Source organism: Arachis hypogaea, chromosome 10 (genome assembly GCF_003086295.3).
Source record: "Arachis hypogaea cultivar Tifrunner chromosome 10, arahy.Tifrunner.gnm2.J5K5, whole genome shotgun sequence".
Taxonomy (NCBI): Eukaryota; Viridiplantae; Streptophyta; class Magnoliopsida; order Fabales; family Fabaceae; genus Arachis; species Arachis hypogaea.
This window is the reverse complement of record NC_092045.1, coordinates 91563800-91588700: the sequence shown is the minus strand read 5'-3', so window position 1 is coordinate 91588700 and position 24901 is coordinate 91563800. Positions and strand designations below refer to the sequence as shown.

The following is a 24901-nucleotide window of genomic DNA, read 5'->3' as shown; positions in this document are numbered from 1 at the left end:
TGTGAACAAGCTAAATGGTTGGCTTCTGGAGGATGTTGTAAAGAAGATTGTGACCATCTACCCGCCTTCCCCTTGGAAAATGCCGGACCAAGTGGCATGGAACCTGTCATCGGATGGTTCTTTCAACCTCAAACTGTCATACCAAGCCCTTTGTACTAATCAGCCTCCTCTCAATGACATATTCGATCTTGTTTGGCGTTGGAGAGGACCCGAACGTATCAGGTATTTCCTGTGGTTATTTGCTAATAATGCAATCCTAACTAACGCGGAGAGACATCGTTGTCACTTATCAAACTCCCCTCTCTGTCCAAGATGTAGCAGTCACAGTGAAACCACACTTCATGTACTAAGAGATTGTGCTTTTGCATCTAGCATCTGGAATGCCCTTTTACCCCCAATGTGGAAACAAGGTTTCTTTAATTCAAGCTTGCATGATTGGATTAAAGCTAACCTTTCCGCACACAACAACTGGCAATGCATTTTTGGTGTCGCTACATCCTCAATCTGGTTCTTCCGCAACAAGCTAATTTTCGAAGGTAAAGACAGTCCTGCACCTTCAGTCCTAGCTCAAATTCGAACCCGAAGTGATGAGTTCAGCCGATTCACAAGGAATACGACTCAGTTAAGCACCTATAGTGCCAAGCATGATCGTCTAATATGCTGGACTCCCCCTAGCGAAGGTGTTGTGAAACTAAATGTTGATGGCTCTCTTTTTGCGCATATAAATAATGCAGCGTGTGGTGGAATTGTTAGGAACCATCTTGGAGGCTTCGTGAAAGGCTTCTCTTGTAACCTTGGAAGTTGCTCAATTATGCATGCTGAGCTTTGGGGTATAATCTATGGTCTTAAAATTGCCTCTAATCTTACTCAGTCTATTGTTATCGTAGAATCTGATTCGGCTGCTGCTCTGAAATTTATCTCTCATGGATGTCTTGCGGGCCATCCGTGCTCTTCCCTTGTTGAAGAGATTAAGATCCATGCTAATCGAATTCTTCAAGTGTATTGGAGTCATGTTCCCAGGGAAGCAAACTTTGCTGCTGATCATTTAGCAAAGAAAGGACAACACCTCCCATTTGGATTGCATACTTTTGATTCGGTCCCTGCTGAGATTGCACACATTCTTGTCACTGATATAGCTGCTGTTCCCCTCTTTAGAGGACTGGTCTAGTTATTTTTTATTTGTTCTATTTGGGGTCTTTGACCCCCCTTTCTCACAAAAAAAAAAACATTAGGGATAACTTTGAGACTTATCCCAAATGTTGGCGACAAAAATAGTACTTTACTCTTTAATAAATTTATAATGTTAAAATTTAAATTTGATTTTAAAAGACTAAAATGTACTTTTCATATAATTTTAAATGATAAAAATACTCTTTAAATAGTTAAAGTTGTTTTATTAAATTAAAAAATAAAAATTTGAATTTGAATTTTTTATCTTTGGTAAATAAAAGAAACAACACGAAAATGTGAATTTAAATTTAATTAATAGAATCAAATATATTATTTAGTATTAAGTTTAAATATTAAGATGTTCTTTTAGAATTAGATTACTAAATGAGTTAGAAAGTAAAATTTTAAATTTTAATTTAAAACACTAAAATAGGAACAAAAATAGAATACCAGAACAATTAAAATAGGGACAAAAATTGAAGATAGTTTAAAAACATATCCAAATAGAATAATAAAAAATAATGAAGGAGATGTAACGTTAAACGAGACACCGATTACGATAGTGAACGGTAGTGATAAATTTGGTTAGAAGCGAGATTTGAGGAAGAGAGCCATGGGGTAAAATAAATATAAAGGATTTTAATATTTAGATATTAAAATAAATATAAAGAAAATAATGGAAATTTTAACTGCAAAAAACTAATTTAAAAATAAAAATATATAGAGTATTGATTCATTAAATAATTAAAAACTTTATACACGGTTGATTTACCAAACTATTAGAGAGTATTGTAAACATAATCGTATTAAAAATAATACGAATATATTAATTTTTTAATTTATAATTAACGATTTTAAATAGTTATTTTTTTAAATCGAATAAATATAATTAATCATATAAATATAATAATATGAATACGTTTATTTTTATTAAATTAAATTAAGTTACTAATTAAATTATATTTATTTAAATTTTAATTTAAATATTTTATAATTTAAAATTTTAAATTATGTGAATAAAATTAAATTAATAAAAATAAAAATATACTAATATGACTGTAATGAGTTTATGAAATTTTAAAACAAAATAAATTTTAAAAGATAAAAATAAAAAAATTGTTATGGAACAATAAATTTTTTATTTTATTTCAATAAAAAAATTAACACTAATAAAACAATAATTAAAAAATGTTGCTTAATAAGTAAAGATGGGAGATTAAATTATTAATTTATAAAAATAATTTATAAGCAACGTTTTTTTTAATTTTTGTTTTATTAAGCAACGTATTCTATTAATATTTTATAATTATTTTATGGTTTTTATTTAAAAATATAATTTTATGTTAGTGTTAATTTTTTAAATATTAATTTTTAAAAAAAATATTGTTGACATTAATTATTTGATGAAGTTTTCAATATATAATAAAAGCTCTATTAATAGAATATCTATTAGAAAATTGTGCCAACATACATTACAATATTGATAATATAAAAGAGTTTCAAAACTCCAAACATAAGAAGAGTATTGTAACATCCGCCCCATCATACCTTGAGTAACTTAACACATATCTCTATCGAGTAACTTAACAAATATCTTTACTTGTTGGATTAGACAAAACGACGTTATTTTAGTTTTGACGATAAATATTTGTTGAAATGATAATAATACAATTTTTTTAATCTTAAAGATATTTATAATGTAATTAAAATCTCAAAAACTTTTTCATCTCAAAAACTACTTTGGACTTAATCCAAATGCTACATGGCTACTTTGGACTTAATCCAAATGCTACATGGCAAACGTCGATAGGGTGAAAAAGGAGAAAGATTTATTGCACAATCAACTTACGTCTACCTTTTTCTTTTCTTTTTTATGGGATTGTATGCCGCTTGCTATTATTCTATTGCTTCTGCTATTACTTTCAGATTAAATACTACATGATGGTTTTCATAACAATATAAAACATCTATTAGCAAAAAGAATACACAATTCAAATTATTAAAATTTATAACACGAAGGGTTAACAAATGTCAATAACCAATGGAATGCACGGAGTCTCAGACAAATTGCGTAGGCTGGGAGAAAATTCTAAGCATAAATTTAAAATGAGGTTGACCAATACAATCAATCATAGCTATCACTTACATACTCATTTTAAGTAGTTTGTACTACTCTTAACAGAATGAAACCAATCCTAACATACATATTTAGGAGAATAATTCTCATTACTGACTAAATAACTGAACCTCAATGTAAATATGTAATAATCTAACAATTATGCTTCCCCAAGTATAAACCAACACTGAATTTGAAACTATATGGTATAAGCAACTTTGTAGAATGGTCAATGGCATTCATCTAAAACTGTAGAACATTAAATGAAAAATGATGAACTAGGGGCCACCAAATTTACATGGCCATCCTCTAAGGAGATGAAGAGGATGGTACTGTCAGTGCGCATAATAGCTTTAGCAGGCATTTAACCTTCTTCTGACTCTGCAGATAATAATAGATATCATAACTAGAGTATTCTGGAAGATTCCAGGATTTTCATTCAGTGCGAAAGAACAAAAACAAAATCAAGGGTTGAAAATACGCAAAGTCGACCTCAAAATTGACAATGCTCAAACTCAGCTTGATAATATTTAGCTCAACTCATGGTTTGACTGATTTATTATTGAGCTTAATCTTATTATGGAATCTTGATGCACGAGTAAAATTTCAAAGACCATTTTGAACATTAACCCTTAGATATTAATTAAGCTGTTGGCTATAAGCACATACTTATTTTCAACATATTTAATCTACAAGACACATTATGCAAATAATTGAGATATTATATATTATTATTAATAATATATAATGATATAAGTGATATTATGCCAAGGTCTCAGGCATCTACATATCTATGTGAACCGATAAATGAATATATAACCCTGCTCATGGAATATAGCAAAGTTAAGTTTGACTCATTTAATAAATGAGCTCAAATTTTTAGCTCAAGCTCAGTAGCTCACGGGCTCAAGAGCTTAGCTTATAAAGTAACTAACAAATTGAGCTAAAAATAGCTCACATGCTATTAGGAACAAGGTAAACTACCGAAATTGCACCAAAAAACTCATATCGCTATGAAAAATAACCAAATAAGATTTCTACGAATGACAAATAAGTCTCAGAAGATTTAAAAACGTGACAAAATTAACAAAAATATCATATTGTTTTTACATAAATGATAAAGGAATTTTGTATTTAGCAAACAACTTGTGCATTTTATTTTAAATTCAATCATTCACAAAAAACATCGAAAAAATTCCTTGACAAATCACCAAATTTTAACTATGACAAAGTCTCATTTTTCTAATAATGCTTACAAAAAATCGCATTGAAATCTAATATCTAAAGTATTTTATGAAAAAATATAACTAATATCCGGTTAGTTTTCTCACTTTTTAAATCTTTTGGAGCTTATTTGTTATCTTTCCAGTTTATTTTTGGGAAAGTATGCAGATGTTAAACTAAAGGAGTTGTCGCCTTCTCTTCATGCAACAAGGAAACTAAATGAACAAGATATAGCAATAGTTTCAAATAGAACATTTGCTTCATACCATATATAGCTTCCATGTTATTTTCCTTGTAAACACCAAGAGGTGATCCATGGACAGAGAGAAGCATCTCGCCAGGTTTCGGCAGTCTAAGGGTTTTGGGTGTCATCCCAACAGACAAGCGCTGACTACTCACCTACAAAAGGCAACAAAGCCAAATTAATCACAGCTGTTTAAAAAATAGCCTCAGCAATGAATACTAGAGTTCATAAAGTCATCCATAAAAAACAGAAGGTAAAAAATAAAGGGAGAAAATACGGACATTGGGAGTCTGAAGACCTTCTTGACTTGTGAGAGTCTGAGCTTCACATGGCTCCTCAAAAACCTATGTAACAGACATTCAATCAATTCATATTATCACAATACATTGCAATCACTAATTAGTTGTTATTTGCAAGCTGTTTAAGTTAGTCATAATAGATTTAGCAGCGTATGCAAAGAAACTAGTAATCGAGGTAAGTTCTCTTCCATCTGTACATGGAACGATCCTAAATGAGTAGCAACATTTCTCATTCAAATCAATTCATGGATGCTTCAGCACATGATGGAAATGAGAATGGAAGTGCTATATTAATGCTGCTCCTACACAGCTACCCCAATTTTATGTCGCATCAAGTCCTGCATAAGTGACCCAAACAAGCCAGCTAAGGATGTTACAAAATACAATTAATCAGTGCACAGAGAAGATAGAGAACATACAAAGTCCTTAAAATGAAGATTTTCATCACCAACAAATCCTGTTCTCCCTGCCAACAAAGAAGTAAACTAACAGGTATCAACTACAATCTATGCCAAAATGTATAAGAACTATAATATCTATAGTAAAATCATTCAAAATTGAAGGAACTCAAACAATTTAAGGGGCATAGAACAATAGTATGTTTCGTAACACACATTTCCATTTTTTTTAATTCAATTTAAGAAACTTTAATTCAGATATGAAATGAGTTAAATCGAAAGAGAAAACTAAACACTACCAGTATTGCTAGAGTATTCAAAACCACCAAACTGAGGAACCGAAGAAGGACATTCCGAAGGAAAAGCAATTGAAAGCATCTGGAACAGAGAAGCGTGCAAATCTCTTCCTACACCACCACAGGTCGTGGACATTCTGCTCCCTCTCTCTTTCCACTTCACATCGAATTTCCCATTCCCACCATCTTTCACAATTGAGAGATTCGGTAAGGTTTCTTCGAAGACCTGCAGCATTGGCTTCCGGAGCTGTTCCTCACTGAAACACGACCGAACCAAACGAAGTTCCATCAACAATCTCTCGATCTCAACATCACGAACCACCCTAATTGCACTGATTTGACGCTCCACTGCCACAAACACAGGTAGAGTTTTAATGAAAATAAATAGTGAAAACTTTATGCTGATCAAGAAATTTGTTATTTGATTTTGCTGTACCTTCGATTTCAAGCTCCTTGAATTGAGGTTGCTGCGTTTGGGTTTTAAGTTCCTTCAATTGAGTTGATTGTTTGACCATTTTCTTCGCTCTACGCCTTGGAAATTTTGCCTTTAATATACTAAAAATAATATAGTAAGAAAAAAGGGCTACAAATCTACAAACTTGAAAAAGCCAAAAAACCAAGGTTCTGAAAACCGGTTCGAACTGTCCGGTCGAACTGTGAACCAACGAGGTTTGCGGCTCGGTTAAAAACTATAACCGCCAAATTTGAAAACCGCCGATGAACCGCCAAACCGACCGGGAGCTGGTCAGTCGAACCAAACAAGGACTCAGCCGGTTTTCAAAAATTTCCCAAACGGCGCTGTTTTATTTCATGCAAGGTTCTGAGAACCGGACCGGTCATCAAACCGTTCTAGTTACTGGTTTACTGGTTTATTGGCCAACCGGAAATTCAACCGGGAAAATCATTTATGAATAGAATAATAAATAAATTATAAATAAACATCCTAAAATATAATTATAGTCTAATATAAATCTTAAAATATATTCAAAATTTAAAACACTACATAAAATATCATCAACCAAATTCACATGATCTTATCAAAATACAAACTCAAAAGTTAAATAATAAAAAAAAATACCTAAATATTAAGCCGACATGAAGACTCCCTTGGTATATATTACATTATGGAGTACAAAAGAAATTTATAACAAATTGAAAACGAGAAAAACATAAAAGGTACTACTAAACAGATACGGTAAGCAATAATAATAATAATAATAGCAGAAAGAACATATGCACAGGAACTAGGAACTATGCAGCAACAGCAAGTGTAAAAGCAGCAATTGTAAAAGCAATACCAAACTATTAGAAGATCAGCAAGAAAAATAGTGACCGAATTAAAGCTATATATCAATTAAATCCAGAAAAGCAAAAAAAACATAGAAGTTATTAACAAAAGCAACTTCATCCGTGTTTATGAACCTGTAAATGGATTGGAGCGAATTTGAAAGTAACAAAACCAAAATAGGAGGATTGGTAGGTAAGTTATTATTCACAGATGCATTATTATCAGCAATTACTTTTTGATTAATACTATCATTCATAACTGAAATTAACAAATCATAAACAAAATTAAAAACAGCAGCAGTACAAATTATCATTCAGCAACAAACATTATTACATTACAATGCAGCAACAAGTAATCCCTAATCACACTAAACCTTAAATTTCAACAGCAGCAAGTAATCCCTAATCACACTAAACCTGAAATTTCAACAAACATTACAAAACAGCAACAAGTAATTCCTAGTCGCACTGAACCTGAAATTTCAACAGCACAGCAAGTACAGCAACAAGTAATCCCTAATCATACTGAACTTTCAACAGCAGCAAGTAATCCCTAATCACACTAAACCTGAAATTTTAACAAACATTACAAAACAGCAACAAGTAATCCCTAAACAAAAATTTTAATAATGATTTGATTTTCATTCTTAGCAGCAGCAAGAAATTTTCAACAAAAATTTCAGGAAGTAAAGAAAGAGCAGCAGCATAAAATCAGCAAAAATTAGCAATTTCACAATTTCCCTTTAAAAATCAGTAAACAGAGGCAGGCTCTGGGGAGAGAAGAAGGAGACACGAACAAGAACTGAAGAAGTGAAAGCAGTGACACTAACCTTCGACGGAGACACGGACGACGACGAGCGGCGCACGGCGAGCTGCTCCAAACCCCTAAAACAGAGAACGGAGGACGGACGGAGGACAGGGGGAAGGAAGACGCCGAGCTACAAGAGAGGGCTTGGCCACGGACGGCGCTGACAGCACGGACGGCGGCAGCACTGCGGCAGAAACGTTGTAGGGAGAACCTAGGGTTTTGATTTGGGGATTTAACTTTGCTTCAGAGTTCACTTCAGACTTCAGAGTGATTCACGAATTGGTAGGGGGTGTTGGGGGAAGGGGGTGAGGCAGGAGTGGATCCTCTCCAATGAGAAAAAAATTGGATGGTATCAAGTGTTCAATCTAATTATTTATTGCGTTTTTTTTTTATTTATTTTTGGTTCCACTCATAAAATCAAAAGTGATAGATCACACTGGATTCTATCAATTGTTAAAAAAATTGGAGAGCATCTTTTTCCGGGGTGAGGCCGTGAGGCCGTGAGGGAGTAAAGGCAACGCCAGGTTTTTTTTTCTTTCTTAAAAAAAAATCAAAACGGCGCCGTATAACTTCAAACGGTGTTTTTTGTGCGTCACATTACAGGCTGAGAATGATGCCAAGAACTACAGAAGGAACTCGAAGCTGCAGGTTATCTCCAATTTCAATCTTTTCATCCGAGTTTTCTGCTTATTTTCTATTCAGATCGTACTAAAATGTAAATTAATGTTGATTACTAAGATATGATTAGGAGAGATCTCTAGCTAGTAAAGTTGTTAACTAGAGGCCTTATTGAACAGCAACATTTTGGTCATACTCATATTTAGAAAAACTGTTTAATCTTGAATTGAAGTATCTATTATCTAATAAGATGTTTTGAATGGTTAGCCATGTGTGCAATTTATATAACATAAGATTCTCCAAGTGCAACGATTTTGAATAATGAACTGGTTTCAAGCTACTTTAGCATTTTTTTCTCCTTGTTCTTTTATTTATTCGGTAAACTTGCATAGCTCTATAATTTGATCAAGGTTGTTAGCTAACATTCTTGCCTGCTTCTTGATTTCAGAGAAGGAATTAAATCAAGTTCAAGATTTGTTTAAACGAACATCATAACTGTTTGAATTTGAAAAAATCTAAATGAAGAAACTGGAATGATTCTATTGACAGGGGAGATTGGCACTTTGGTAGCCATAACTTTATCTCTAGTTTGACATGAATCATAGTCCTGCAGTCTAACTTTTTAGAAGCTTTTGTTAAGTTATTAGATTCTTCATGTCGACGAGGGTGTTGTAGCCACTCTATCAAATTGACATTTAACTATGCTGTGTTAGAAGTTGGTAATGTTAATATTATTATAGAAACTTGTTATGAGACGTGTTACAAAATTATACCGATCTTCCCTCTCTCTCCTCTCAATCGTCTTCTTTCTGTACCAGTTATTAAAACCTTTAAATAAGTTGGTAAAATAGTTACATTAACTGACTAATCAAGATTGAAAGGCAATAATTCTCTCTAACAATCAGACTTATGGAATTGCTTACTTCTATTAATATGAGACATATAAAAAGTTTTGCCTAACAAAAACGTAGTATAGAGTTGTTCCACATTTTTCTTAATTGAAAATTAAATACAAACACCTTATGAATAAATTTTACCAAACACACATTAATACTTGTTTTTTTTTAAGGGAGAAAAAGAAAAAGAAAACTAAGTGCCAATCAACATTTATTATCATAGGAAAATATTTCTAATTGTTTATCATTTTTCTATCAAAAATCTTAAGATTATGTCATTTTCTGTGAAGTGTTATGTAATTATACCAAATTAGTATACTATATTAATATATATAGATTTAAGGACCATTTTTATTTTCCTTTGAAAAATTCAAGGCAGGCAAGAAAACCCAATATAACATCGAATAATTTGGAGCTTGAGCAAAACACTAATAAAAAATAACATTGCTATTATAGTATTGTTAGGTATATAAAATCCATGATAAAGTTTAGATCCTTCTTAAAATTTTTCTATGAAATTGGAGGATCTAGAATCCAACACCTTGAACGAAATGATATCAATACTGGTATGTATGATCTAATATGATTTCACTGTACAAAAATGGCATACTAAGCAAAATCTGTGCTATCAGGTATTCTATCTTTCATCTTTAAATTCTATACTGGAAAAGAAAAGTTCCCTAAGGAGATTTATTTCATTGCAACCTTGCAGAACAAATAATATGATGGCTTCATCTATCTAGCATTCAGAAGCATTCTTAGCACACTCTTCGTCTTTGGTCTTGCTTCTGAAGATGTACTAACACAAACAAGAGCAATCTGCAGAATTGCTAGCATCTGGTTTCTCACAGCTTGAGATGTTTTGCTAACATTGGAATCAAGAATGTAGTCTTTGTTCACCAAATTATGCAAAACCCACTTCACCAATTCGGTTCCTTCTGTCACCTTTCCAGTCAACAGGTCAAGCAGGATGGCCCCAAAGCTATATACATTCCCTGCCACTGTTACTCTCATTGTGTATGCATACTCTGCCAACCAACCAACCAACAAACAAAGCAAGTTAAGGTACATGCATGAGTTGAATGCACTTTCAAGGTCCTGTGCACATCTAGTATTTGGTGAATTTACTCAAATTCTCTTTGAATTAGACATAAATATGGGAAAATACATCTTTTATTCATTCTTACTTCACTTTCTTTATAGATATAGTGTGTATCAATTATTTTTTCAACAAATTTAACCAAAGGAAATGAGTGGTTGCCTCTTGTTATGTTTAGACATCTATGGCCCTGACCTACTTATGAATGGCCATAAACTTGCTTGAAAGACTTGTGTAATGAGAGAGTTACTAAACAAGATCATAGAGAGAGAAAGCACACTTATCATTCTTGCTTTGGTTTTTGCACCAGTTGAACTAAAACCCCTCCCTAAACAACTTCAAGGCCCACCTTCACAAACCTAACCAAAAACCACCGTAATTTCTTTTCAATCTTTTAGAATTCTGATTATCCAAGCCATGGATACAGATGAATTCAATTTCCCTAGAATCAGTGACACTCATGCACATGCCATTTCACCTCTTTTGTGGAATCTGTCATCGGCACCATCTCCTAATCCATACCAAAGAAACAAAGGAGAAGAAGATGGTGATTTCTTTGGAGCAAAACTGATATCCAAGGTTCAAAGGAAGAGCTTCTCATCAGTTGAGACCAGAATTCAACAACGAACTTTGTTGGATGATGATGATGAAGAGGAGAAAATGGACTTGTTGTGGAAGGATTTCAATGAGGAGTTGATGTGTTCTTCAAAAACTGTTTCTTCTGCTACATCTTCAAGAGAAGTTGTTGAATGCAGATGTGCTACTCAGCTTCCTCAAGATTTGCCAATAATAACAATAATAATAATAATGATGCACTAGTTCCAGCAACTAAGAATATCAATAGGCCTAGCATGGTAGTGATTGTGAAGGTCTTGAAGAAGCTCTTCTCTGTTAACAACTATCAAAAGAAACCAAGAAGGAGAGTAAGATAATTATCCTTTTCCTGTGGTGATTTATGTCAATCAGGTATAAAATTGATCATTTATTCATGTATAAAATTAGAAAGGCTTTTATTAGTCTTTGGTGAGGGGATTAATCCTTATCACTAGAGAGCTATGCCTCTCCAAATGCAATGTAAATATAAATTATGGAGAGAATTCACGTCACATATGTTCCTATTGGTTCTGTTCTAATCTCTTTTAGCCAAGCCAATTAGATGAAGTTTTAGGCTTTTAAAGTGGCACTATAATCTTCTTGTTTTGGTAGAGGAAGGAAAATAAGCACAATAATGTAATTTCCATTATTCATTTTTTGTTTATTATTATTATGATAAATCCTATCCCCCTATCATTCCTTTCATTATTGTATGAACATGATAGCCGGAAACAGGACACTTTACCTGCTTATTGGACCAAGGCTTGTCCATGGGCTCTACATTTTGTTTTAATCCTATTTTGTATACTATATGCATCAAATTTAAACACTTTACCTCCAAAATCGTATCAACTAATGCCAATTTCCACCCACAGTTGAGGATTTATATTAAGTGCTTTTACATAGTTGGTTTTCACTTTAATTGGATGCATGGACAGAGAAAGGTTGTTATATTAAAAGTAGATAGTTGTATAATTAAGCAAACAATGTTCTTAATCTGTGTAGGTTTCTTATATGAGAAATGCCAGGGGTCAGCAACTTTTGTGATTTGTAGCCATCAAATAACCATTAATGATGGTTTTAATGGTATGAGATTAGTGTGGGATTTCATCTAATGGCTCACTTTTCTTTGCTAGTTTGCTTCTCTGCTTTTGTTGTCTTTACATGTTAACATCTCACTATAGTTGTTTTTTTCTTTTCTTTTTTAATTATAGAGATATGATTGTAATAATATCCAAATTAGTACCCAATGATTTTGGTTTCGAACAGGTTTGTTTCTAATAAAATTTAAAAACAAATTAGTTAACTCTTATCTATTTTTCTCTTGAACGAAGTACTGGTTCTTTTGCCACTCAATGACTCGAATTAAAGCAACAGGGTTAGGTTTCTGTTTTAACAAACAAGTTTCTGAATATCAAAAGTTTGGAAAATTATCACATGTTCCCTTTACTTTTATGGAACATGAAATTTCCATGTACGATCAGGTAGTGGATATGATTTTGTCTTATCTCTTAATGACAAAAATATCCCTTTAGTTAGAGAGTTAAAGACAAAAAAAGACAGTTAAATATTGGTTTTTATAGCTTTTACTTAATTAATTATTGCACCAGTTTTACTCGTTTTATTTTTTTATTTTTTTGTTGATATAATTTGATATATAATTAATGAATTTTGAACAATGCACAACTTAATTTTTTTCTTATGTATAGTATAATTTTTTTTATTAATATGATTATATGAAGATGATGAGCGACTAAAATTTAGAATTTGTATTATATTGTAATTTTTTTATATTATGAAGCATTGAACTTAATTATGAAAATACCACAAGCAAAACGAATTTGTATTTTTGTAATAAATGATAAAATCAATATTATTTGAAAATTTATATAACTTCCAAAATTTATTGTCTATAATTTTATATCACATAGTCACCAAAAAAAAAATAATTCTATATCACATTTTAAGTTAAACCTATTAGCAAAGGTATTAATACAAAGTTTGTCAAATCATCTAATTTTGTAGGTGTTTAAATTTGTAAAAACTTTTTTTAAATGAGGAGTGCTAGGTAGCCAAAAATTAATTACAATATAAAAATTTTTATTTTCTTGATAAGCAAGTGATATACATCTTTTTATCACTTACTCTCCTTATCACCTATCATTTTTTTGCATGCTTGGAGTCATTAATATTCTTTCCAAAATCAATTTCAGTTTCTTCCAAATTAAATCCCTAAAATTCCTCACTCACATTATTACTCATTAAAATACAATTTTCCTGCAAAAATTATGGAGGTTAAATTTAAAAATTTTAACAACTTCTACTGTACAACTCATATTTTACATATAAACTATTAGAAAATAAAAAACAAAAGATAAGATATAAAAAAATTAAAAAATAAATTTTTAAAAATAATTATTAACTCGTCATATTAAAATCAATAAATAAGCATACATATGAATATTAAATAAAAAATATTAAAATAAGTAAAATCATGACCTATTAATGCACATATAAGAAAATTTGAAAAATACAATAAGATACATAGTTTAAAATTTGGTAATATTAATTATAAAAATTTATTAATTATAGACATACATCATATGTATGAAAATATGAATATTATGAGTACAAAATTATGGATGTTATTAATATGAAATTATCGATGTTATGCGTATGAATTTATGGATGTTATGAGTGTATTTATCAATTGAATAAATTAATTTAAGAATTTGACATTTTTTCAAATTCAACGATGAAAAAATTTAAAAACATCTGTGTTAATTTGATAGTTACTTATGCAATAACTAAAAAATAATATGTGTATGAATGTAATATCTAATAAACATGAATTTAAAATTTAGATGTTAGTTGTATGTAATTATGGATGTTATGTATATGAGCTTATGAATGCTATGTGTATGAATTTAGTTAGGACAATATAATTATAGATGCACATAAACAAAAAATTAAATCAGTTTATTACCATACCTCATCAAAGTTAGTGTAGTCTTTCATATTCTCGAAAATTGATTGATGGACAATAATCTCATCGGGTGAGTTTGTCTGTTATTCAAATTATTCTTCAACTCTTTCTTGTAAATTTCCTTGTCCTATTTCAATTGTGCTTGTAATTGAAATAAAGTTGTGATTTTTAGTTGGAGGGAACAAACAACCTTCATGATCCAAATTAACAATAAAAAACCTATTAAACAAAGCTTTCACATTTGTCAACGTTTGCCATAATAATAAATAAATTAAAAAAATAAAAATCAATTACAATTAAAATAATTTAATTAATATTATTACCGTTTTAATTATTATTAGTGATTATTGTATTCTTAAATCTAAGATTTGAACCTCTCTCCAAATATGTCATTCTATTGGTGTCTATTTATTATGTATGGGAAAGAGAATCATATGACATTATAACATTTAAATTATAAAAGAAAATATTAAATAGTAATTACAAAAATGGCTAAATAGTTAGAGATATGATATTATAATTAATATCATTAATAAGTGGGGCTAATAAGAATATGATAAGTAGAGTAATAAGGGAGTGAAATAGAAAATTAAAATATTATTAAGTTATATAAATAAAATAAATTATAAAATTTTTTGACTAATTATAACTAAAAATTTTTTGTTACTAAACTTTTTATATACCTCTAACAATTTCAAGTTATAAAATGTTATTAATAATGTAATTTAATAGATAATTATGAGTAACAAAAATTATGGCTCGGCTAGTCACAGGTCTTGTTTAATATATTGTCTTTACTTAATTTAATTTAAAATTTTAGAATGTATTTGTTTTATCGATTTTTAGTAAATTAAGAGTAATTCGATATTTAATGGTTTGAGAGTGAAACCTACTTTTTTGTGTGAATATTAATTTTTTAAAAGTGCATTAAAGGACCTTTCGATTAAGCAAAATAAAAAAAAAATCTAAAAGACAACCTAAGCAATTTCAAAAATAAATTGACTGTAATTAATTACATTAAATTTAAATGAAAGTAGTAAAATGCTTTCGATCAAATCAAAGGACTTTTGAAATTAAAAATAAAGTATTGAAACACAAAATTTAGCAAAAAAAATTAAATGTTACTTTAAAAAGTAAATTTGTAAAAGAATTAAAGATGACAGAAAATATAGAGAGTAAAAAGAATGGAAGGAACTTATAAAAAAGTAATTCGAGGCAGACTCAAAAAGTCTCTAAAATATGAATGTGCTTGAGTGTTTGTTGAAAAGATTCTAACTCTCATTCCTCCAAATCTTCTCATATTTATAAGTATTTCCAATCAATTAGATTGAGATGTAACTTTCATATTCCTTTTAATTTTTAAACAATTGTTTTCGCTCCTTTTGCCTAGTATAAATAACTGCTGAAAATAATCTTTGACACTTGAACTCTTCGATTCGAACATATCAGTCAGTATCCTTGACTAAATCCACCGATTAGCTCCTACTTCATATTCTCAGCCATAGATTTTTTTAATAGAGACTTTTACTTTTTAAAATACAAAGTTACTAAATCTTAAATTCAGATATTTCTTCAAAATATAATATTTTCAACTAACAGTATTTTTTTTTTATTAGAAGATATTGATATAATTTTATAATACTATTTGAAATATATAAATAGTTATATCTCTAATATATTTTTTAATGTAATATTTTTTTTAATTTGCGTCAATTTTATCATAAATTTTTTTTATTTATCTTAGACTAAAGTTCTTTCTTTTGATAATATACGTAAAAAAAAAAAACTAGATTTGCTTTCATTTTTGTAAACTATTTACAATTTATTTTCACACTCAGTAATTGTAAAAACATAATGTAATGTTTAAATTGTAAATGTTCTTAAAAAGGGCGAGATATATAAGAAGAGAGTTTGGATATCAGGATTAAAAAAAAAAGATAAAATAAAAAAATTTAAAAATTGAATAAAAGTAGCATGGCTAATTAATATAGTAATTGTTTGGATAAATTAATTATATAATATAAAATAACTTTTATTAGTTCTTTTAAATTTTAAAAGTGTATATAATTTTTAAAAGTACTAGTAGAGTAGTACGTAGGTGACCTTTTTTATTTATAATAGATTTAAAAAAAAAGTAAAGTAATAATTAGGTTTTGAGGATTTTGACTTTGAATAAATTAATTCTTAAAAAATATTAATTTAGTTTTTTAAGATAATAAATGATGGACATATGATGTCCTTTTATTAATTTGTCAATTAAAATTTAATAATGATGTTTATATATACTATTAATTATTTTGATATATCTATTTATGAAAGATAGTTATATAGATAACAATTTTTGAAACGAAATTTTACTTATTTTGATAGAATTTGTGATAAATAGAGAGTAGTTGATAAAGAATATATAAAAACTCAAAAGATAATAAATACTTACAATACTCCTTTCATGTTTGGAGTTTTGAAACTCCTTTGTATTATCAATATTGTAATGTGTGTTGGCACAGTTTTCTAATAGGTATTTTATTAATAGAGCTTTTATTATATATTGAAAACTTCATCAAATAATTAATGTCAACAATATTTTTTTTAAAAATTAATATTTAAAAAATCAACACTAACATAAAATTATATTTTTAAATAAAAACCATAAAATAATTATAAAATATTAATAGAATACGTTGCTTAATAAAATAAAAATAAAAAAAACGTTGCTTATAAATTATTTTTATAAATTAATAATTTAATCTCCCATCTTTACTTATTAAGCAACATTTTTTTAATTATTGTTTTATTAGTGTTAATTTTTTTATTGAAATAAAATAAAAAAATTATTGTTTCCATAACAATTTTTTATTTTTATCTTTTAAGATTTATTTTGTTTTAAAATTTCATAAACTCATACAGTCATACTGGTATATTTTTTTTATTAATTTAATTTTATTCACATAATTTAAAATTTTAAATTATAAAATCTTTAAATTAAAATTTAAATAAATATAATTTAATTAATAACTTAATTTAATTTAATAAAAATAAACGTATTCATATTATTATATTTATATGATTAATTATATTTATTCGATTTAAAAAAATAACTATTTAAAATCGTTAATTATAAATTAAAAAAATTAATATACTCGTATTATTTTTAATACGATTATGTTTATAATACTCCCTAATAGTTTGGTAAATCAACCGTATATAAAATTTTTAATTATTTAATGAATCAATACTCTATATATTTTTATTTTTAAATTAGTTTTTTGCAGTTAAAATTTCTATTATTTTCTTTATATTTATTTTACCGCTTCTGCTTTAAATATTAAAATCCTTTATATTTATTTTACTCCATGGCTCTCTTTCTCAAATCTCACTTCTAACCAAATCTATCACTACCGTTCATTATCGTGACCGGTGTCTCATTTAACGTTATATCTCCTTCATCATTTTTTATTATTCTATTCAGATATGTTTTTAAACTATCTTCGATTTTTGTCCCTATTTTAATTGTTCTGGTATTCTATTTTTGTTCCTATTTTAGTGTTTTAAATTAAAATTTAAAATTTTACTTTCTAACTCATTTAGTAATCTAATTCTAAAAGAACATCTTAATATTTAAACTTAATACTAAATAATATATTTGATTCTATTAATTAAATTTAAATTCACATTTTCGTGTTGTTTCTTTTATTTACCAAAGATAAAAAAATTCAAATTCAAATTTTTATTTTTTAATTTAATAAAACAACTTTAACTATTTAAAGAGTATTTTTATCATTTAAAATTATATGAAAGTACATTTTAGTCTTTTAAAATCAAATTTAAATTTTAACATTATAAATTTATTAAAGAGTAAAGTACTGTTTTTGTTCCCAATATTTGGGATAAGTCTCAAAGTTATCCCTAATGTTTAAATCGTTTTATTTAAGTATCTAACATTTTTAAAAAAACTGAAGTCAAACATATATTTTCGTATTAATTTTAAAAGACTAAAAGTTTTTTAAAATTAAAGTTATTTAATTTGAATTAAAAATTTAATTTAATTTTAAAAAGAATAAAAATAAAAAATTATATTTAAATTTAAAAAGATAAAATTATCCTTTTTAAAAATTAATTTAAAAATTATAAAATATTTATTTAAATATTAATAAAATGACAAAAATATCTCTTTGGTATTGATCGTTGTTTACATGCATCAAAAACTATAAATTTAAACAATAAAAAATATTTTAGGATTAAATTTGTTTAAATGAATTAGAAAATAAAATTTTAAATTTTAATTTATCAAATATTCTTATAAATAATTTTATAAAGACAAAAATGTCCTTATAAAAATTAACACCGACTTACAAGCACAAACAACCAACCTAACAATAAATTATATAATTTTTGTCTAACCCTAATCTCACTTTAATTATCGTTCATTTTTTATTTATATTTTTTTCTTTTATTTAAAAATCAAATTCTAATTTGAAATGATATCATTTAATAAAAAGTAAAGTATCATTTTTATCCTCAACGTTTGGGGTAAGTCATAAAATTGTTCCTAACATTTAAATCGTCTTATTGAGACAGAGACTAAGAGACAGAGACTCAGTATCATGTTTGTTGGTTCAGAGACTGGTACTAAAATTTCTGTCTCTATCCCTAAAATTTCAATATTTCAGTACCTCCAAAAAGTAAGGACACAGTGGACTAAAATTTTTAAAGATGGAGACTGAAACTTTAATAATATTTTATACCTAAAATATTCTCATTTCAATTAATTAATTCCAATTTTACCATTTGTACAAATTAAATTAGAGTTTCATTCTTGTTTTAATTTCTGTCTCCCACTTTGCACCAAACAGAATACTGAGATTTATTTCAATCTCTATCTTTTAGTCTCTGTCTCTCAGTTTCAATCTTTTCGTCTCTGTCTCTCCACCAAACGCTACCTAACATTTCAAAATTGGCTCAATGTTGTCCTGCTATTAGGGATTTGTCCCAACGTTTTCGTCCTATTTACGTCCCTAACATTTTAAAATAGTCTCAATTTTGTCTCGTCGTCAATTCTGTTAACAGATCCCTAACGACAGGACAACATGGAGCCAATTTTAAAATGTTAGATACTTAAATAAAACGATTTAAACATTAGGGATAACTTTGAGACTTATCCCAAATGTTGGGAACAAAAACAGTACTTTACTCTTAAATAAATTTATAATGTTAAAATTTAAATTTAATTTTAAAAGACTAAAATGTACTTTCATATAATTTTAAATGATAAAAATACTATTTAAATAGTTAAAGTTGTTTTATTAAATTAAAAAATAAAAATTTGAATTTGAATTTTTTTATCTTTGGTAAATAAAAGAAACAACACGAAAATGTGAATTTAAATTTAATTAATAGAATCAAATATATTATTTAGTATTAAGTTTAAATATTAAGATGTTCTTTTAGAATTAGATTACTAAATGAGTTAGAAAGTAAAATTTTAAATTTTAATTTAAAACACTAAAATAGGAACAAAAATAGAATACCAGAACAATTAAAATAGGGACAAAAATTGAAGATAGTTTAAAAACATATCCGAATAGAATAATAAAAAATGATGAAGGAGATGTAACGTTAAACGAGACACCGGTCACGATAGTGAACGGTAGTGATAGATTTGGTTAGAAGTGAGATTTGAGAAAGAGAGCCATGGAGTAAAATAAATATAAAGGATTTTAATATTTAAAGCAGAAGCGGTAAAATAAATATAAAAAAATAATAGAAATTTTAACTGCAAAAAACTAATTTAAAAATAAAAATATATAGAGTATTGATTCATTAAATAATTAAAAACTTTATATACGGTTGATTTACCAAACTATTAGGGAGTATTATAAACATAATCGTATTAAAAATAATACGAGTATATTAATTTTTTAATTTATAATTAACGATTTTAAATAGTTATTTTTTTAAATCGAATAAATATAATTAATCATATAAATATAATAATATGAATACGTTTATTTTTATTAAATTAAATTAAGTTATTAATTAAATTATATTTATTTAAATTTTAATTTAAAGATTTTATAATTTAAAATTTTAAATTATGTGAATAAAATTAAATTAATAAAAAAAATATACCAGTATGACTGTATGAGCTTATGAAATTTTAAAACAAAATAAATCTTAAAAGATAAAAATAAAAAAATTGTTATGGAAACAATAATTTTTTTTATTTTATTTCAATAAAAAAATTAACACTAATAAAATAATAATTAAAAAAATGTTGCTTAATAAGTAAAGATGGGAGATTAAATTATTAATTTATAAAAATAATTTATAAGCAACGGTTTTTTTAATTTTTATTTTATTAAGCAACGTATTCTATTAATATTTTATAATTATTTTATGGTTTTTATTTAAAAATATAATTTTATGTTAGTGTTAATTTTTTAAATATTAATTTTTAAAAAAAATATTGTTGACATTAATTATTTGATGAAGTTTTCAATATATAATAAAAGCTCTATTAATAAAATACCTATTAGAAAATTGTGCCAACACACATTACAATATTGATAATACAAAGGAGTTTCAAAACTCCAAACATGAGGGGAGTATTGTAACATCCACCTAAATACTTCGCTGTCCAAAACTACATTGTTTTTCTACTTATGTGATAGTAATGAGATATGCACCACTGTAAATAATGAAATATATGGACAATTAAGTTTCATGTCCTACTATTTATTAACAGAAGAACATATTTATCTACTGTTTGTTATCTTAAAAGGCCTAGTTGATACTTTTTTTTTCAAAGACAAATTAATCCAAAGTCAACATTTTTGAGAATCTAATTGTTACTTTATTTTTAAATAAAATACTTATATTTCAAAAAAGCACAAATTTCTATTTAATAAATTTTATGAAATTCATTCTAAATCATATATATTATAATATTTAAAGAGTGTTTTTATATAATATTTTTTATTAGTAAATTTAATATGTCTAATTTATTATTCATTTAGTATTGAATATATTAGAGCACACACTAATATATATTGTAATTTTTGTTAAAAAATTATTTAATTATTATTTTGATAATTAAATTATAGAATTTAATTTGATAAAATAAATACTCCAATTGAAATATTATTGTATTATTTTCTAACACTAATAATATAATAATTACAAATAATTAAAAGGATAAAGTATATTTTTTTATCCCTAAAATTTGATAAAAATTTCAAAAATACCCTTAAATTTTATTTTGTTTTAATTTTGTCCCAAAAGTTTTTTATTTGCATCAAATATACCCATGACAGCTAATTTTTAAAAAAATTTAAGACCAATTCAACAACAATTTCATAAGAACAACCCTCAATACAAGCAAATCAAGAATAATTTTCATGCATTATTGTTAGATTGGTCTTAAATTTTTTTGAAACTTTTGCCAAACTTTAGGGATAAAAAATATACTTTACCCTAATTAAAAATATCAAATATAAATAAAAAATATATTTTATTATTAATTTTTATTTGATTTTTAATTAAATTTGGATAAGAAATTAAGTAAATTCATTTCAAATTGAGATTAGATATGAACTAATTCAATTTGAAATATGATAAAATAAAGTTTAGAATTTTTTGTTGACATCATATTCTATATATCTATAGCAATAATAATAAAAGAAAGATAGATAATTTAATTCTTTATATATATTTCTATGTAAATACGTAAGTGTAAATTTTAAAGAAAAATTTTGTGCTAAGGTCAATTAGAAAATTCTCTCAATTAAAATTTCACTTGTCAAGCTATTAATAGAAAATTTTGGTCTAAGTGTAGATATGTATAATGACTTCGTATAAATAAAGGGCAAATTTTTTTTTTTTAAGAAATCAAGTCTTTTAGATATTTATATGTAATATAAATTAAGGTTCTTAATTAAGTATGGGATTGTCCGAATAATAAACGACTTAAATTTATTTTTTGAAATTTAGTGTGTGCAATTATATATTTCTATTAAGACTCATTCACCCAATTAAGTGCGCAACCTGAATCTAGTCCGAATTAAAAAAAGTTTTGAATATCGGATCAACAAAAAAAAAAAAAATTAAATGTACAAAATACATTATTATGAGTTACTTATTAAGTTTGGGATTTTTTTTAATATAATCTTAAGTGAATTAGAGATTAAAGAAATCAATAATCTAAATATAAGTGTATATTCAAATAAAAGTAAATTCAATATTTATATATAAGTGTATATTCATTATGTAAATTAAACAATTCAACAAATTAAATATAAACAATTACTTCAAATAAAAGTAAATTCAATATTTATATATAAACAATATAAAATTATCTAGCAAATCAAGAAGATTGAAATTATAGAATAGTTTTGTATAATTACTAAACAAGCATGTATCATATTTTTATATTTATTTTCAAGGGTAATTTACATAAATAAAATGATTGAAGAAAATATTTATGCAAATACAATATTAGAAAATTTCAGACGCAAATACAACAAACACAATTGTATGTAATTCACGACACTTTCTAGCGAAATCCAAATGCACGTAATTCACTACATCCTGTCGTGGATTGCGTTGAGAACTAAATACTCATAAACTGCTACATCATGTAGCGGTTTATGATCATATGGTGCTCAAGCTTATTCCGCTACACCCTCTAGCAGATTATGAAGAGAGTGGAAGCTTGGGAACATATTCATGAATACCAGTGTAATAGTAACAACTCGTGATGCAAAATGTACAAAGTTATACAAATACACTCTCCATAAGCAGTAAGCCATAGAAATATAATAGCCACCAGATAGTAACACTAACACAGATTAAATTACTACATAAGTCATACAAATGAAATAGTCATACAACGAATAACAGTTAAAGGAAATAAAAATGTCATGTCATACAAATAGGTAGGAACTAACACTAACACACCAAAGGCACTAACACTAACACCCAAAAATGTAAATTGCTACATGAGAAAATAAAATTAAAGAAACTAGAAGTCCTACGAACTACCAGCAACGGTGGAGCCTCTCTGGGGGCAAGATCTACGCGTGTGCTCAGGCTGTCTGCAGAGCCCGTATCCCTTTGGTCGGTTAGGGTCGGCCTCATCCATGTTGTTTTGGATTCTAGTAGACCTCAGTCGCCCATCACGACAACGCCTCAAGCTAGGATCCGAAAAAACGGTCGGACCGTCATAAGGTGGCCAAAGTCCCTCTGGTATTAGCGGCACAAAACCCATCTGGTACACCCTGAACACCTTCTGCATGGTGTAGACTTCATCGACATAGATAGACCAGTCAAGCCTTGACTGGGCACAACATGCAATCGCATGGCAACATGGATAATGGAGAGCCTGAAAGTATCCACAGTCGCATGTACGATCCTAAAGGGAAACTCGGTATGTCCCAAGTGAAAAGCTCCCGGTCGGTGTCGTCTCGGCAATGGTGTATTCATACTGGTCTCTATCGAACAGGGTGACAGTGAAGCACCTGGAGTCTCTCAAGTTGCGCTCCATCGCCTTCATAAAATACTGGCCAAACTTGGCACCGCTGGCCAACTGAGCCTCTGCCGTCTGACTACGAATCACAAACAACTCCGCTAGCCGACCATATGTGGACTTCACAAGGGCGGTAATCAGAAGATTCTGTGTACCCTTCAGAACAGAATTAATACACTCAGATATATTGGTCGTCATGTGACCGAATCGTCTGCCACTATCCTGGTACTGAGTCCACTTATCATATTCTATTCTGTTAGCCCAATCACACATTGCCGGATTCTTAGTCCGTATTATATGAAACGAATAGTGAAACTTTGCCTCAGTCTTTGCATAAGCAGCGTTCACAAGCAAACGCTTTGCATCCGTGCCCTTGAAATTGAGTACGAAGTTAGCTGCAACATGCCAAATACAAAATGCTTGGTACGCATGAGGGGGGTAACCACCCACTGTTAGGGTTCTCTAGTGCAGCCTTGATGCCGTTGTGCCTATCTGAGATGACCAGTATCCCCTATTGCGGAGTCACATGTTGGCGCAGGTTGGTCAGGAAGAAAGACCACGACTCGGCATTTTTCCCCTCCACGAGACTGAAAGAAATAGGTAAGATGTTGGAGTTCCCATCGTGAGCGATGGCCAGGAGCAAAGTTCCTCCATACTTGCCATACAGATGAGTACCATCTATGCTGACTAGTAACTTGCAATGTCAGAAAGCTTCAACATACACAAGGAGGAAACGTCCAGAAAAGACGATGAAAGTACACGGTTGAGTCATCGACGTCATCACCGACTCGAACCAGAGACGTCTTCAACAAGGCAAATGTCCCCTCCATGGTAGACTGCACACCAAGGATCCAACGAAGTAGCTCAGCATAGGACTCTTCCCAGTTTCCGTATATCTGTGCAACCGCCTTCTGTTTTGCCAACTACATCTTCCTGTAAGTTGGCTTGAACCTGTACGTTCCTTCGGTAGCTTCTTGCAACATCTTTATCGATACTGCCGTATTGGCTCGAACCAGAGAAAAGATCTTTGCACAGATCACGTGATAATCAAGTTGTCGGTGGTTGCTTGATATCAATGTAGCCAAGGATGTGTGTGGTCCGTTGTACCGTCGAACCCCTCAGGTTCCCTTCCGCGCTCGTAGGCTGATGCGAATTATCCACGTGCAACCCTTCCCGAACTCCTTGCGTCTCCCATGGTACTTAAGATGATCCGACTCCATCACTTTATGCTCAACACCGCGCCAAATGCTGTAATCCTTTACAGTAAGCACAGCTTCCTCTTTACTGTGGAAAGATTGGCCAACTTGAAATTTAGCTACAGAATTTCCCTCGTGCAACCCTTG

The 24901-nt window shown here is 28.6% G+C and overlaps 1 protein-coding gene, 1 long non-coding RNA gene and 1 pseudogene across 2 annotated transcripts; 1 reads left to right on the top strand and 2 right to left on the bottom strand.

Annotated features, from left to right (window-relative positions):
* Positions 1-3282: 3282 nt before the first annotated feature.
* On the bottom strand, positions 3283-5259 carry LOC140175510 (uncharacterized). The gene is made up of 3 exons (XR_011866334.1): positions 5036-5259; positions 4777-4909; positions 3283-3667 (listed from the first exon to the last, which is right to left on the bottom strand). It is a non-coding gene; the product is annotated as an uncharacterized lncRNA (long non-coding RNA).
* Positions 5260-5640: 381 nt separating this feature from the next.
* LOC112718294 (uncharacterized) lies at positions 5641-8104 on the bottom strand. The gene is made up of 3 exons (XM_029289466.2): positions 7865-8104; positions 6184-6292; positions 5641-6095 (listed from the first exon to the last, which is right to left on the bottom strand). The coding sequence occupies exons 2-3, from the start codon at positions 6260-6262 to the stop codon at positions 5740-5742; spliced, it is 435 nt and encodes a 144-aa protein (XP_029145299.2). The 5' UTR covers positions 6263-6292; positions 7865-8104; the 3' UTR covers positions 5641-5739.
* Positions 8105-10859: 2755 nt separating this feature from the next.
* Positions 10860-11438, top strand: LOC112718293 (uncharacterized; annotated as a pseudogene).
* The last annotated feature ends 13463 nt before the right edge of the window (positions 11439-24901 follow it).